We start from the raw sequence: 14,370 nt of genomic DNA on the forward strand, positions 1-14,370 counted from the left end.
GAGATGAGAAACAAGGCCATGAAAAAGAAAATTTGTCATCTACGAATAGTTTAACAGGAAGTCATGGTTCCCAGTTGGAGTATAGAAGGAAACCAGTACTTGGTGAAGTGGTCCAAGTTCGAGGTGTTTCTTAGGAGTTTATTATCTGAGTTGCATAGGTAAAACTTGGTTTTATGAATCAGCATTTACATGTAGAGGTGTTTTTAAACTTATGAAGTGCTATTTGCCGAATACTTTCATTTCATAGTTCTTTTTATTATATCGCTATTATTGAGATATTTCACATATGCAGTATAATTCCCCTATTTAAAGTATAGAATTCAGTAGTTTTTAGTATATTCACAGAATTGCAAAACCATCACCGTGATCTAAATTTAGAACATTTCTGTCAGTCTGAACAGAAACTTGAAGCCCATTACTAGCCACCCACCTTTTCTCCCAAGCTCCCAGCTTTAGCCCCACTCATCTCCTACTAGTCTCTGAATCTGCCTGCTTGGGATATTTCATATCAGTGTCTTTTGTGACAGCCTTCTTTCACGTAGCATGATATCTTCAAGGTTTTCTCATGTGGTAGCATGTATTAGTGCTTCATTTTGATCTAGTTTCAAAGCCAGCTTTTCACCACAAGTATGATAATTAGCTGTGAGCTTTGGTTGATGCCCTTCTGTTCCTGGTTTGTTGAGTGTTTTTATGATAAAAAGGTGTTGCATTTTTGCCAAATACTTTCTCCATTTTTTTTTTTCCTAAGCTTTAAGCCAGCTTTTTTTCATTTGTTTACTTATAATAATATATCACTTTAAATGATTTTTAGATGTTAAGCTAACCTTTCAGTCCTGGAAAAAATCCCAATTGGTCATGATAGATTATTGTTGTTCAGTTGCTAAGTCATGTCTGACTCTTTGTGACCCCATGGACTGCAGCTCGGCAGCCTGTCCTTCATTATCTCCTGGGGTTTGCTCAGACTCATGTCCATTGAGGTATCAATAGCCTCAGATATGCAGATGACACCACCCATCTGGCAGAAAGCAAAGAGGAACTAAAGAGCCTCTTGATGAAGGTAAGAGAGTGAAAAAGCTGGCTTAAAACTCAACATTCAAAAAACTGAGATCATGGCATCCGGTCCCATTCATGGCAAATAGATGGGGAAACAATGGAAACAGTGACAGACTTTATTTTCTTGGGCTCCAAAATCACTGCAGATGGTGACTGCAGCCATGAAATTAAAAGACGCTTGCTCCTTGGAAGAAAAGCTCTGACCAACCTAGCTGCTGCTGCTAAGTCGCTTCAGTCATGTCTGACCCTGTGCGACCCATAGACGGCAGCCCACCAGGCTCCCCCGTCCCTGGGATTCTCAAGGCAGGAACACTGGAGTGGGTTGCCATTTCCTTCTCCAATGCATGAAAGGGAAAAGTGAAAGTGAAGTCGCTCAGTCGTGTCCAACCGACCCCTTGGACTGCAGCCTACCAGGCTCCTGCATCCATGGGATTTTCCAGGCAAGAGTACTGGAGTGGGGTGCCATTGCCTTCTCTGGACCCACCTAGACAGCATATTAAAAAGCAGAGACATTACTGGCAAAGGTCCATCTAGTCAAAGCTATGGTTTTTCCAGTAGTCATGTATGGATGTGAGAGTTGGACCATAAAGAAAGCTGAGCACCGAAGAATTGATGCTTTTGAACTGTGGTGTTAGAGAAGACTCTTGAGAGTCCCTTGGACTGCAAGGAGATCCAACCAGTCAGTCCTAAGGGAAGTCAACCCTGAATATTCATTAGAAGGACTGATGCTGAAACGGAAGCTTCAATACTTTGGCCACCTAATACGAAGAGCCAGTTCATTAGAAAAGCCCCTGATGTTGGGAAAGATGGAAGTCAGGAGGAGAAGTGGATGACAGAGGATAAGATGGTTGGATGGCATCACCGACTCAATGGACATGAGTTTTAGCAAGCTCTAGGAGATGGTGAAGGACAGGGAAGCCTGGTATGCTGCAGTCCATGGGGTCTCAAAGAGTCAGAGATGACTGAACGACTGAAAAAGCAACATGTCCATTGAGTTAGTGATGCCATCCAGCCATCTCATTCTCTGTCTCCCCCTTCTCCTCCTGCCCCCAATCTTTCCCAGCCTCAGAGTCTTTTGTGATGAGTCAGCTTTTCGCATCAGTTGGCCAAAGTTATTGGAGCTTCAGCAACAGTCCTCCCAGTGAATATTCAGGGTTGATTTCTTTACAATTGACTGGTTTGATTTCCATGCTTTCTATGGGATTCTCAAGAGTCTTTTCCAGCACCACAATTTGAAAGCATCAGTTCTTTGGTGCTCAGCCTTCTTTATGGTCCAACTCTTAGTTCATTCATGAGTACTGGAAAAACCATAGCTTTGAATATATGGCCTTTGTCAGCAAAGTCATGTTTCTCCTTTTTAATATGCTGTCTAGGTTAGTCATAGCTTTCCTTCCAAGGAGTAAGTATATTTTAATTTCATGGCTGCAGTCACCATCCACAGTGATTTTGGAGCCCACGAAAATAAAATCTGTCACTGCTTCCACTTTTCCCCTTTCTATTTGCCATGAAGTGTTGGGACCAGCTGCTTTGATCTTAGTTTTTTTTTTTTTTTTTAATTTATTTTTAAAAGAAAATCCATCCTGAACCCTCCTCCCTCCTCCCTCCCCATACCATCCCTCTGGGTCGTCCCAGTGCACCAGTCCCAACCATCCAGCATCGTGCATTGAACCTGGACTGGCATCTCGTTTCATACATGACATTTCACATGTTTCAATGCCATTCTCCCAAATCTTGCCACCCTCTCCCTCTCCCACAGAGTCCATAAGCCTGTTCTATACATCAGTGTCTCTTTTGCTGTCTCGTATACAGGGTTATGGTTACCATCTTTCTAAATTCCATATATATGCGTTAGTATACTGTATTGGTGTTTGTCCTTCCGGCTTACTTCACTCTGTATAATAGGCTCCAGTTTCATCCACCTCATTAGAACTGATTCAAATGTATTCTTTTTAATGGCTGAGTAATACTCCATTGTGTATATGTACCACAGCTTTCTTATCCATTCATCTGCTGACGGACATCTAGGTTGCTTCCATGTCCTGGCTATTATAAACAGTGCTGTGATGAACATTGGGGTACACGTGTCTCTTTCCCTTCTGGTTTCCTCAGTGTGTATGCCCAGCAGTGGGATTGCTGGATCATAAGGCAGTTCTATTTCCAGTTTTTTAAGGAATCTCCACACTGTTCTCCATAGTGGCTGTACTAGTTTGCATTCCCACCAACAGTGGAAGAGGGTTCCCTTTTCTCCACACCCTCTCCAGCATTTATTACTTGTAGACTTTTGGATCGCAGCCATTCTGACTGGTGTGAAATGGTATCTCATAGTGGTTTTGATTTGCATTTCTCTGATAATGAGTGATGTTGAGCATCTTTTCATGTGTTTGTTAGCCATCTGTATGTCTTCTTTGGAGAAATGTCTATTTAGATCTTTGGCCCATTTTTTGATTGGGTCATTTATTTTTCTGGAGTTGAGCTGGAGGAGTTGCTTGTATATTTTTGAGATTAGTTGTTTGTCGGTTGCTTCATTTGCTATTATTTTCTCCCATTCTGAAGGCTGTCTTTTCACCTTGCTAATAGTTTCCTTTGATGTGCAGAAGCTTTTAAGTTTAATTAGGTCCCATTTGTTTATTTTTGCTTTTATTTCCAATATTCTTGGAGGTGGGTCATAGAGGATCCTGCTGTGATGTATGTCAGAGAGTGTTTTGCCTATGTTCTCCTCTAGGAGTTTTATAGTTTCTGGTCTTACGTTGAGATCTTTAATCCATTTTGAGTTTATTTTTGTATATGGTGTTAGGAAGTGTTCTAGTTTCATTCTTTTACAAGTGGTTGACCAGATTTCCCAGCACCACTTGTTAAAGAGATTGTCTTTAATCCACTGTATATTCTTGCCTCCTTTGTCAAAGATAAGGTGTCCATATGTGCATGGATTTATCTCTGGGCTTTCTATTTTGTTCCATTGATCTATATTTCTGTCTTTGTGCCAGTACCATACTGTCTTGATAACTGTGGCTTTGTAGTAGAGCCTGAAGTCAGGTAGGTTGATTCCTCCAGTTCCATTTTTCTTTCTCAAGATCGCTTTGGCTATTCGAGGTTTTTTGTATTTCCATACAAATTGTGAAATTATTTGTTCTAGCTCTGTGAAGAATACTGTTGGTAGCTTGATAGGGATTGCATTGAATCTGTACATTGCTTTGGGTAGTATACTCATTTTCACTATATTGATTCTTCCAATCCATGAACATGGTATATTTCTCCATCTATTAGTGTCCTCTTTGATTTCTTTCACCAGTGTTTTATAGTTTTCTATATATAGGTCTTTAGTTTCTTTAGGTAGATATATTCCTAAGTATTTTATTCTTTTCGTTGCAATGGTGAATGGAATTGTTTCCTTAATTTCTCTTTCTGTTTTCTCATTATTAGTGTATAGGAATGCAAGGGATTTCTGTGTGTTGATTTTATATCCTGCAACTTTACTATAATCATTGATTAATTCTAGTAATTTTCTGGTGGAGTCTTTAGGGTTTTCTATGTAGAGGATCATGTCATCTGCAAATAGTGAGAGTTTTAGTTTTTCTTTTCCAATTTGGATTCCTTTTATTTCTTTTTCTGCTCTGATTGCTGTGGCCAAAACTTCCAAAACTATGTACTGGAAAAACCATAGCTTTGAATATATGGCCTTTGTCAGCAAAGTCATGTTTCTCCTTTTTAATATGCTGTCTAGGTTAGTCATAGCTTTCCTTCCAAGGAGTAAGTATATTTTAATTTCATGGCTGCAGTCACCATCCACAGTGATTTTGGAGCCCACGAAAATAAAATCTGTCACTGCTTCCACTTTTCCCCTTTCTATTTGCCATGAAGTGTTGGGACCAGCTGCTTTGATCTTAGTTTTTTGAATGCTGGGTTTTAGCCAGCTTTTTCATTCTCCTCTTTCACCCTCATCAAGAGACTCTTTAGTTCCTCGTCAGTTTCTGCCATTAGAGTGGTGTCATCTGCGTACCTGAGGTTGTTGATTTTTCTCCCGACAATCTTGATTCCAGCTTATGATTGATCTAACCTGGTATTTTGCGTGATGTACTCTGCATATAAGTTAAATAAGCAGGGTGACAGTATACAGCTTTGATGTACTCCTTTCCCAATTTCAGGGCTTCCCTCATAGCTCAGTTGGTAAAAAAATCTGCCTGTGATGCAGGAGATCCCAGTTCGATTTCTGGGTCGGGAAGATCCCCTGGAGAAGGGAAAGTCTACCCACTCCAGTATTCTGGCCTGGAGAACTCCAGGCCATAGGATTACACTCCATGGGGTCGCAAAGAGTTGGACGTGACTGAGGGACTTTCACTTTCACTTTCCTAATTTCTAACCAGTCAGTGGTTCCATGTCCAACTCTAAATGTTGCTTCTTGACCCACATGCAGGTTTCTTAGGAGAAGGTAAGGTAGTCTGGTTCCCATCTCTTTAAGAATTTTCCACAGTGTATTGTGATCCACACTGTCATAAGTTTTAGTGTAGTAAATGAAGGCAAAGTAGATATTTTTCTGGAATTCCCTTGCTTTCTCTGTGATCCAGTGGCTGCTGGCAATTTGATCTCTGGTTCCTCTGCTTTTTCTAAATCCATCTTGTACATTTGGAAATTCTCGGTTCATATACTGCCAAAGCCTAGCTTGAAGGATTTTGAGCATAACTTGCTAGCATGTGAAATGAGTACAATTTTACGGAAGTTTGAACATTCTTTGGCATTGCTCTTCTTTAGGATTGAAAACTGACCTTTTGCAGTCCTGAACACACTGCTGAGTTTTCCAAATTTGCTGATATATTGAGTACAGCATCATCTTTTAGGATTTGAAATAGCTCAGCTAGAATTCCATCACCTCTGCTAGCTTTTGTTGATAGTAATGCTTCCTAAGGCCCACTTGATCTCATACTCCAGGATATCAAGCTCTAGGTACATGATCACACTATCATGGTTATGCAAGTCATTAAGACCTTTTTTTTTGTATGGTTCTCCTGTGTATTCTTGTCACCTCTTTAATCTCTTATGCTTCTGTTAGGTCCTTATTGATTCTGTCTTTTATTGTGCCCATTCTTTCATAAAATGTTCCCTTGATACTTGAAATCTTAAGAGAGCTCCACTCTTGAAAGTCGTGTTGAGTAGCAGTCATGGGCCCTGGTTCCACCTTGTTTCTTCTGTATGGCGCACAGGTCACAGGTTTTCTGAACTCCAGTTTGCTTGTTTAATCCAGATGAGGACTCTGGATTAGTCCAAAGTTTCAGAAGCCACCTAGGGGTTTGTTAAAATGCAGGCTCTGGTTGAGCCAGTGTGGGATGGCACCCAATTTCCTGTGTTTCTAACCATCACTCTGGACCACACTTTGAGTACACAGTTTCAAGGGGTTATTTTATTTCATGCTCCCACTGGCTATACAGTGGAGGACTCGGCTTTATTTTACACATGAGAAAACAGCTTTTGCAGCTGATGGAGTCAGATGGCAGGACTGGAACCAGACTGGGGTCTAACTGGCCCTGAATTTATCCATGTGAAGTATAAACTTCATACTGCTTTCCATTTTCTCCTGGGTTTGCAAGAGTAACTGTGGTTCTCTAAGTAAAAGCCACTTAGTAGGGAGAAGCTTAACTGTTGTGAAAATAAATATTGAGACAAACACAGAATAATAATAATTCTTTTTTTCAATAGAGGGAAAAAGTATTGTCATGGTATCAATAGTGTGCAGGTCAACTCCATAGTGCATTAATACAGGGACTTCATTGCTGTTTTGCAGCTATTTTAGGGTTATTTAACTTAGACTGATTTATTTAAGAAATGTTTAATCTGCTGTCAGCTTGGTAGCTGAGTCAAACCATGTAACATTTTTACAAAATGATGGGGCGTGAGGCACTGTGGTTGGAACACATGTAGGGCATTGAACATTTCTAGATAAATAGCTCTCTGTGTTACAGTTTTTTTTTTTTTAATTTTAATAATATATTTAACCCAGTGTATCCAAAATATTTTTTCAACCAACAAACAATCGACAAAAACATTACTGAGATTTCTTCATTCTTTTTCTTTTTTTCCATTCTAAGTCTTCAAAAATGGCACAGCCATTTTATACTCTCTCCAGTTTGGGAATCCCTTGCTGTCCTTTGGGAATCCCTTGCTGTACTAAACTTCTATATCTCCTTTTAAGAGCTCTTTGTCTTATAAGGTTAAACATAATTGTCTAATCAGACATTACTGCCAAAATATCTGAAACAAGCCAAAAGCTTGTTAGAAATGTGAACTTTCATCTCTTCTTAGCCTTTTGGCTAAGATCAAGTGAATTAAGAGCTTTCATTTACTACTATTATGCTGCAGTGCATCCCCAGTAGCTAATGTGCCTTTAAGTAGTGATGGTATGGAACTATTGTGATGAGCAAGGTATTTAAAATTGTTTTCTTTTTTTATATTATTCTTTAAAAATCTCTATTTTTATATATGAATTATAAACTGCTGCTGCTGCTAAGTCACTTCAGTCGTGTCCGACTCTGTGCGACCCCATAGACGGCAGCCCACCAGGCTCCTCTGTCCATGGGATTCTCCAGGCAAGAACACTGGAGTGGGTTGCCATTTCCTCCTCCATGTGTTACAGTTTTTAAACACTAAAAATACATTAGTGAATTATTCTTTGCTATAGGCTGATGTCCACAAATGTCAAATAAACTACTACTGTGTTTTGAGTCTGTAGGAATGTAAAGTTCGTGTTCTTTTAAAATCCTCATCCATGACTTTAAGTGTAGCAAACTTACTAAAATGTACTATTTTGTGTTTTAAAGGCCAAATTCCAGGGTGTAAGTTTTATGTGGAAAATTTCATCTCAGGGCAGAATTTTATAGCATAGTCATAAACCTCAAAGAATGGGAATCTGTAATGGACAGAGCCATCACCTCTGACCAGAGTCGCCCTAACAGGCACACAAGACACATAAATGTCTCCCAGGGCCTCTGGCTCATGTAGAGACACAGAATCTTTACAGATTTTGAGAGTTAGTGCCTCAGTGGAATGTACATAGGTCCCCCGGAAACCACTGACCTGCTTTGATTAGTTTCAGGGCCCTTTGTCTGCAGACAGAACCCAGGATGAATCCCACCCAACTGTGAATGCTTGCAGGTCAGTCATGCTCAAGGTCTGTGCGTTTTCTCCAGGACTGTGTGTGTCACACAGGTCAGTGAATGGAGGGCCTTCACAGAGGGAATCTTGGGGCTGGAGGTGGGGCCTCAGCCCTGGTGGCCGCCACAGCCCCCGTGAAAGGACAAGCAGACAAGAACCACTCATCTGTCATGGTTAGCCACACATCCTGTGGGTGCAGGTGAAGCCGTTGGGTGGCATGTAGGGGTAGAGATGTGCATGGTGTTAAGTGACATGGTACCGGGAAGTTATTTTGTTACTTGTATTAACATGTGGTGAGTTTATTTTTAATTAAAAAATATTTAACATCTTCAGTTTTAATTTCAAATATGGTAAATGCTGGTAGATGTCATCCACATAGAGCTCTTTGGGGTAATGAGTCATGTTTAAGGGTACAGCGGGACCATGCCCCTGGAGGGCCGCCGGCCTCAGCAGTGCAGGAGGGAGGGCCCGGGAGGGTCCCAGGAGGATCCCGGGAGGGAGCACACTGACCAGAGAGCTGGCTCAGCACAGCCTGAGAGCAGGTGTTGTTTAAATAGTTCTTTCCCTCTGAAAGAAAGGCGAAGGCTTCTGTGCAGTCCCCATAGCTGAAGACTATCTCCCCTTGCTTGTACTGAACTTTTTAGTGTGATATTAGGTCAGATGAGTCATGTTTGTCAGATAAAACATAAGGTTCTAGGTGCTGTTGTCCTGTTCAGACCAAAAGAAATAAAGATCCAGAGCAAATAAAAAACAAGCTATAAAAATCTTAGAAGAAAAATATGTATAGAGTATTGGAGAGAAGACCTTCCTAATCAATGAGAAGCTTTGAAGCCATAAAGGAAAAAGATTATAACAATATATGATGGCATAAAAATTTATATTATCTCTAAACCCACGGAAAAGTTTCAAGAAGTGACAGACCAGGAGAAAATATTTGTAACACGTGTTGCAGATAAGATGTATAGCCATAATATGTAAAGACTGCTTACAAATGAGAAAGCTACAAATAAAGTAATATGAACTAATATGAAGAAAAATACAAATTACCACTAATCATAGGGAAAGATCACAATCACTAGTAACCAGGGAAATACAAATGACAACAAGATACATGTTTTTGCCCTCCGCCCCCACGCCCCATGCAAATTAGTATAAATGGAAAGGGCCCAGCGTCTGGAGCCACGAGGCAGGAGATTCCCTTCCCTCTCTCTGACAAGAGCAAGTGTAGAAGGTCGTGTCAGTGTGTGGAATCTCTGCTTAGGGATGCTCACAAGTGTGGGTCCCACACAAATCTTTTTGATCATGGTAGAAAAAAGAAATCTAGCGGCATAAAGAGCAGTTGCTTAGAGAATGCAAGGTCCAGTGTTTCGTGTTTAGGAACTGGGGAATGAGATCTTGTTTAAAGATGTTTGTGAAGTATTGAGTGGAAAAAAAGAACAATATATTTGTACAGCAATTCCATTCATTGAAAAGAAGAAAGCCCTTATTCAAGACGTGAAAGACAGATACACAGAATGGCTGAGTTGTGCCCTGGATGACATGGGCATCACGGTGAGAGCTGCTGGCTCGTGCGGGAAACTTGTATATTGTACACTATTTCCATGTATGTTCTTTACATTTTAAAGGCATCTTCATTATTTTTTTATAATAAAAATACTTTTCAAGTGAAACAAATATATATCCACAAATGTCCATAGAAGTATGACAATGTAATTTGATTGATTTGCTGCAAATGGTCATCTGCATAGCCTTCCATATTCAGAACAAGATGACATGGGCTGACAGCTTCCAAGTGAAGCCTTAACGCGTGTAGAGGCGTGTAAGGCCCCTCACTGAAGTCATCATCCAAAAAGCAGTACAGTTTTCTTGAGAAGAGAAAACATTTATCAATTCCAGGGCACAAGGCAGCCTGAAAGGCAAGTTTTGAATACTCTGCTGTGCCGGGGTCCAGCCCCGGTGGAGTCAGGGGTTTCAAAGAGGAGACGGCATCGGCGATCAGGAAACAACAGCTTATTTAAACGTTAATTAAGGATATAAAGAGTAATAGAATAAGGATAGCTCAGTGAGGAAATTCAGTGGAGAAAATAGGCTGAAATAAGGATAGCTCAGTGAGGAAATTCAGTGGAGAAAAGAGGCTGAATAATTCAGCCAGAAGGTGAGAGAAAGAACGACATGGGGAGACCAAGTTTCGGTGAACAAGGCCTGCACTTTATTTTCCAAAGTAGTTTTTATACCTTAAGTTATGCATAGAGAATAATGGGGGAAGGGGTAGAGTCATGCAGTAAGCCAGGCTTTCTTCCTGAAAACTTATCATACGCAAAAGTTTAGGTGATTTGCATCATCTTCTGGCCCAGAGGCCTGTTAACATTTTAAGACTCTTTCTTCAGAAAGTTTATTTTTCTCTAAAGGTGATTGGTCAGGAGCCACCCTCCAAAAGCATTAGATAAAGTTGCATTCCTATAGGGCAAAGGTGTGGTGGGCTATAACAAGTAAAAGAATTAACTCAAGGGTCCAAGGTTACAAACACTGCCAGGGACACAGCAGGTAAGGGATATGGAGACTTAGCAGCAAACATTGGCCCAACAAGTGAAAAACCCTTCACCAATACAATTTCTAATCAATCTTTTAACTGCTCAGAGGAATCTGTATTTAGACAGTTTAGAACATCTCATGCCTCTCACAAATGGGGGGCTCTGAGCAATCACATGTGGCCGGAAAAACCTATTCAGGCAGGCTAGAGGACTTCCAAAGGAGATTTTAGGTTGAAACACTATCAGACCCAGGAACTTTATTAACTGGAGCTGTAAGTTAACTCTTTTTCAGAGAGAGGTAGTGGGGGACAGCCCCCTGTAAAGTCAGAGGTGTAGATGAGAGCACAAAGCAGTAAAGTAGGCAGACTCTGGTTTTGGGGGTAGGTGCTCGAGAATTTCCAGGGGGACTCCTGAGGCTCGATCCCGCCTTTGCGTATGCCGAGCCTCCTTCCTCATGACCTTTGCCACGGGCTGAGTTCCTCACGCTGGCTCACGGCAGTGATAGAATTCCAGTTGAGCTATTCCAGATCCTGAAAGATTATGCTGTGAAAGTGCTGCACTCAATATGCAATATGCTGGGAGATGGCTCCCGGCACTGCTGTTCATTCACAAAATAGAAATAAAAGTCGGTAAAACAAGGCATTTTCTTAGGTTCAGTCTCGGTGCCACATTGGCAGCCCTTGATTCCATGCTTCCTGTCTGCTTGTTCCCAGAACTGTGGTCCCCTCCTAAGATGCCCACCTTGTGCTTGGCGGCCAGGGTGGGCCTCAATCTGCCTGCAGGAGTGATCCTCCAGGTGGGCACCTATGCAGTGGGTGCCCCAGAACCCAGCTTGGGCTCTGGAGTCTGTCCTCAGTCCACCACTTTGCCTGCCGTCAGGAGCACAAGATGATGGAGGTGGGCTCCTCATTGCTCATGCAGCCTCATCTGTGTCCTCGGGGATGGGCTTTGGGGTCCAGTCACACAGGCACCACTGAGTCCTAGACACAGACAGTTGTGTGCAGGCAGAGCGTTGTGAAGAAGTGTTTCTGCCTCACACGTGTGTCATGCCCACAGCGTGTGAGGATAGACGAGGTCACACTGGTGTCTGCAGCCCAGCTGCAGAGTCTCAGCCCTGGCCCTCAGACAGGCAGTGATTTCAGTTTCCCGGAGGTGCTGCCATTTTGATCCTGGTAGTGCTTTGTAGCTTCTGGGGGCTTCCTCCCCGAGGATGTACAAGTGCAGGCAAGCCCCTGCCCACCAGCCACGAGGCCTTGGGTGTCCAGAGCACAACAGAGCAGAGCGGACAGCTACCGTAGGGAGCCCAGTCATGGGCCAGGGGTGCATCCAGCCCACCCACCTGGGCCCTGCCGCCGCCCCATCCCCTGCCTGGCCTGGCAGGCCCATTTGTCAGTCTCTGTCCCTCAGGTGTGAAGCAGGGGCCAAGGTTGGGGTGGAGGATGGTGCCACAGGATGGGATTCATGGGTTCAGGAAGACCCTCCTTCTAACCCCACAGGATGATGCAGGGCTGGCCCTGGGCTCCGCTTCCCACAGAAGCACTGGCACCCACGCCCCCACACACTGCTGGTGAATGCATGGGTGGGGAGTGTGTGGTTTAGACAGACTTCTGTAATGGTGCAGTGGGAACCCAGTGGAGACGTGTCCTGTCCTTTCTCTGGGTGGTGCCTCTTCCCTCCAGGGTGCTGCGCGGCCATGGGGAGATGCTTTGGGAATCATAGTTTCAACATCTAGGGGCGGGAGGTCTGCCAGGGACCGGGCCCTGAGCCTCTCGTGTCGCGGGAGATGGAACCCAGGAGCTGCCTGCCCTGGGAAAGGTGCCTGAGTGGTGGCTGCCTGTCCCGTGTGACATGGGTCCGTCTCAGGACAGAACCTGTCTAAGCAGCTGGGGCCTTCCTCCCTCACCTGTTAGCCACACGGCGATACCCTCAGGCAGCAGGCCTGGAGAAGTTTCTGTCCCTGGAGGGTCTGGGAGGGGGTGACCCCATGCCTGGCTGACGACTCTCCTCTTCGTCGCAGCGGAGCTGGAGTTCGCTCAGGTGGTTGTGGTGGTGGTGGTGGTCACAGTGATGGTCGTGGTCATCTTCTGCCTGCTGAACCACTACAGAGTATCCACCCGGTCCTTCATCCACCGCCCGGGGCAGGGCCAGAGGCAGGAGGACAGGCCGCAGCTGGTAAGTGTGGGCTGGGTCTGGGTCTCCCCGGGGGTGAGGCTGGGGCTGGGACCACGGGCACAGGATGGCACTGGGCTCAGCTCATAAATCCACCGCACGGAATGCCCAGGTCAGGGTGCGATGGTCACCGATGCATCCTGCGTCCCTGCCTACACCATGAGACGGTGGCTCAGCAGGGCAGGGCTGTGAGGGTGCCAGCCGTCGGGGCATGAGGGCTGGCGGGTTGTGTGGGCTTCAGATCTGTTGTCCCCGTGAGTGGAGCTGAGGTTTCTCCAGTGTCCTGTGTCCCTGGCAGCCAGAGTCTGGGAAAGAGTGGGACTGCTGGGTGCTGCCCCCAGACCTACAGGGACAGTGTCTGTGCCTCCAGACCCACAGGGACAGGGGCCTGCAGGTCAGCCCTGAGGGACTCCTCCTCCGCCTTCCCTCGCCCTCTACATCCCCTTCCTGCCGCATTTCCTCCCTGAGTCCCTGTGCCGGGCAGGTGCATCCCAGGGCTTGGATTTTTCTTCTGATAAAACCAGGGAGGTGTGAATACCACTCCCAGAGGTTTCACAAACTCATGATGCACGTTTACACAGTGACCAGAAACCATTCAGTCCAGGCCAGGGCTCTGTTTCATGTCTAGTTGGGACACGACACAGATGGGATCCTGGAGTGCTGGGGGTCGCTGCCCAGGAACGTGTCCCCCAACTGGCAGCACTTCTTCCCCCTAATTACTGCCTCTTCCCTTAGGGCTCCTGAGAGGTACCACCGCCTTTCATGTGGCTCTGGGAGAACAGTGTGACCCGCTCACAGTCAGGGTCCCACCGGGGACCATCTGTGGCTGTCACGGTGCAGGGACGCTGCTGTAGTGATGCTCTGAGCCTGAGCGCACCCCCTCCACTCCGCCCCATCCTCCCTAGGGGCCCTTCGGTAGTCGCACTGATGCTGCTGCACACGTGGGTCTCGTGGCTGCCTCGGGGACGACAGCAGTGACGAGAGCCTTTGCCCGCAGTTCCCCAAGCTAGGCGTGTCCACAGGGAACCTGCCTCATCAGAGGGTCTTGGTGTGGGCTCTGCCTGCCTTCGTTCCCTGGGTCATTGAGTGGACGTGGGCCTGGTACCCACCAGTCGAAGAAACGTCACAGCGAACCCCAGCCTCCCCCCATCAGCAGTGCTGTGGCTATTTTTGGTGGTATTTTCTGTCTTGGGGGAGGCTGGGGGTCTCCAGAGGCCATTTGTGTGTGGGGAGGGTTGCAGAGCAGGAGGCTGAAAACTGTAGGAGGGTGTGGGGTAAGGCAGCTTCAAGGTGCCCTTCTGGATGCCCCAACATGCAGCCAGCCTCCCCACAAGGGGCCTAGAGGGTCCGGGCTACCCATGGCCTCATGTGGTTTGTGCTTCTTTGGAGGTGGCCAGGGTTTGGAGGTGCGGTGTCTGCTGTCTGCATCCCAGAAGCCACCGTGCCTGCTGTTGGCAGCTGGTAGGTGTGGCGCGCC

General features: G+C 45.1%; 1 protein-coding gene across 48 annotated transcripts in view; it reads left to right on the top strand.

The window, feature by feature from the left end:
* Positions 1-14,370, top strand: part of LDLRAD4 (low density lipoprotein receptor class A domain containing 4) — a 175,150-nt gene that overhangs the window by 144,631 nt on the left and 16,149 nt on the right. For 36 of the 48 annotated variants that reach the window (XM_086373300.1, XM_086373331.1, XM_086373297.1 and 33 more), the window contains one exon: positions 12,742-12,896. In XM_086373300.1, the coding sequence (XP_086229426.1) occupies positions 12,742-12,896 (155 nt within the window). Of the gene's footprint in view, positions 1-12,741; positions 12,897-14,282; positions 14,355-14,370 lie in introns of all 48 variants that reach the window. The other 12 variants (XM_086373288.1, XM_086373292.1, XM_086373291.1 and 9 more) reach the window with 1 other exon arrangement.

This window comes from Bos grunniens, chromosome 24 (genome assembly GCF_055505025.1).
Source record: "Bos grunniens cultivar Pamir isolate PY7600 chromosome 24, Bosgru_T2T1.0, whole genome shotgun sequence".
In the NCBI taxonomy this organism is placed as follows: Eukaryota; Metazoa; Chordata; class Mammalia; order Artiodactyla; family Bovidae; genus Bos; species Bos grunniens.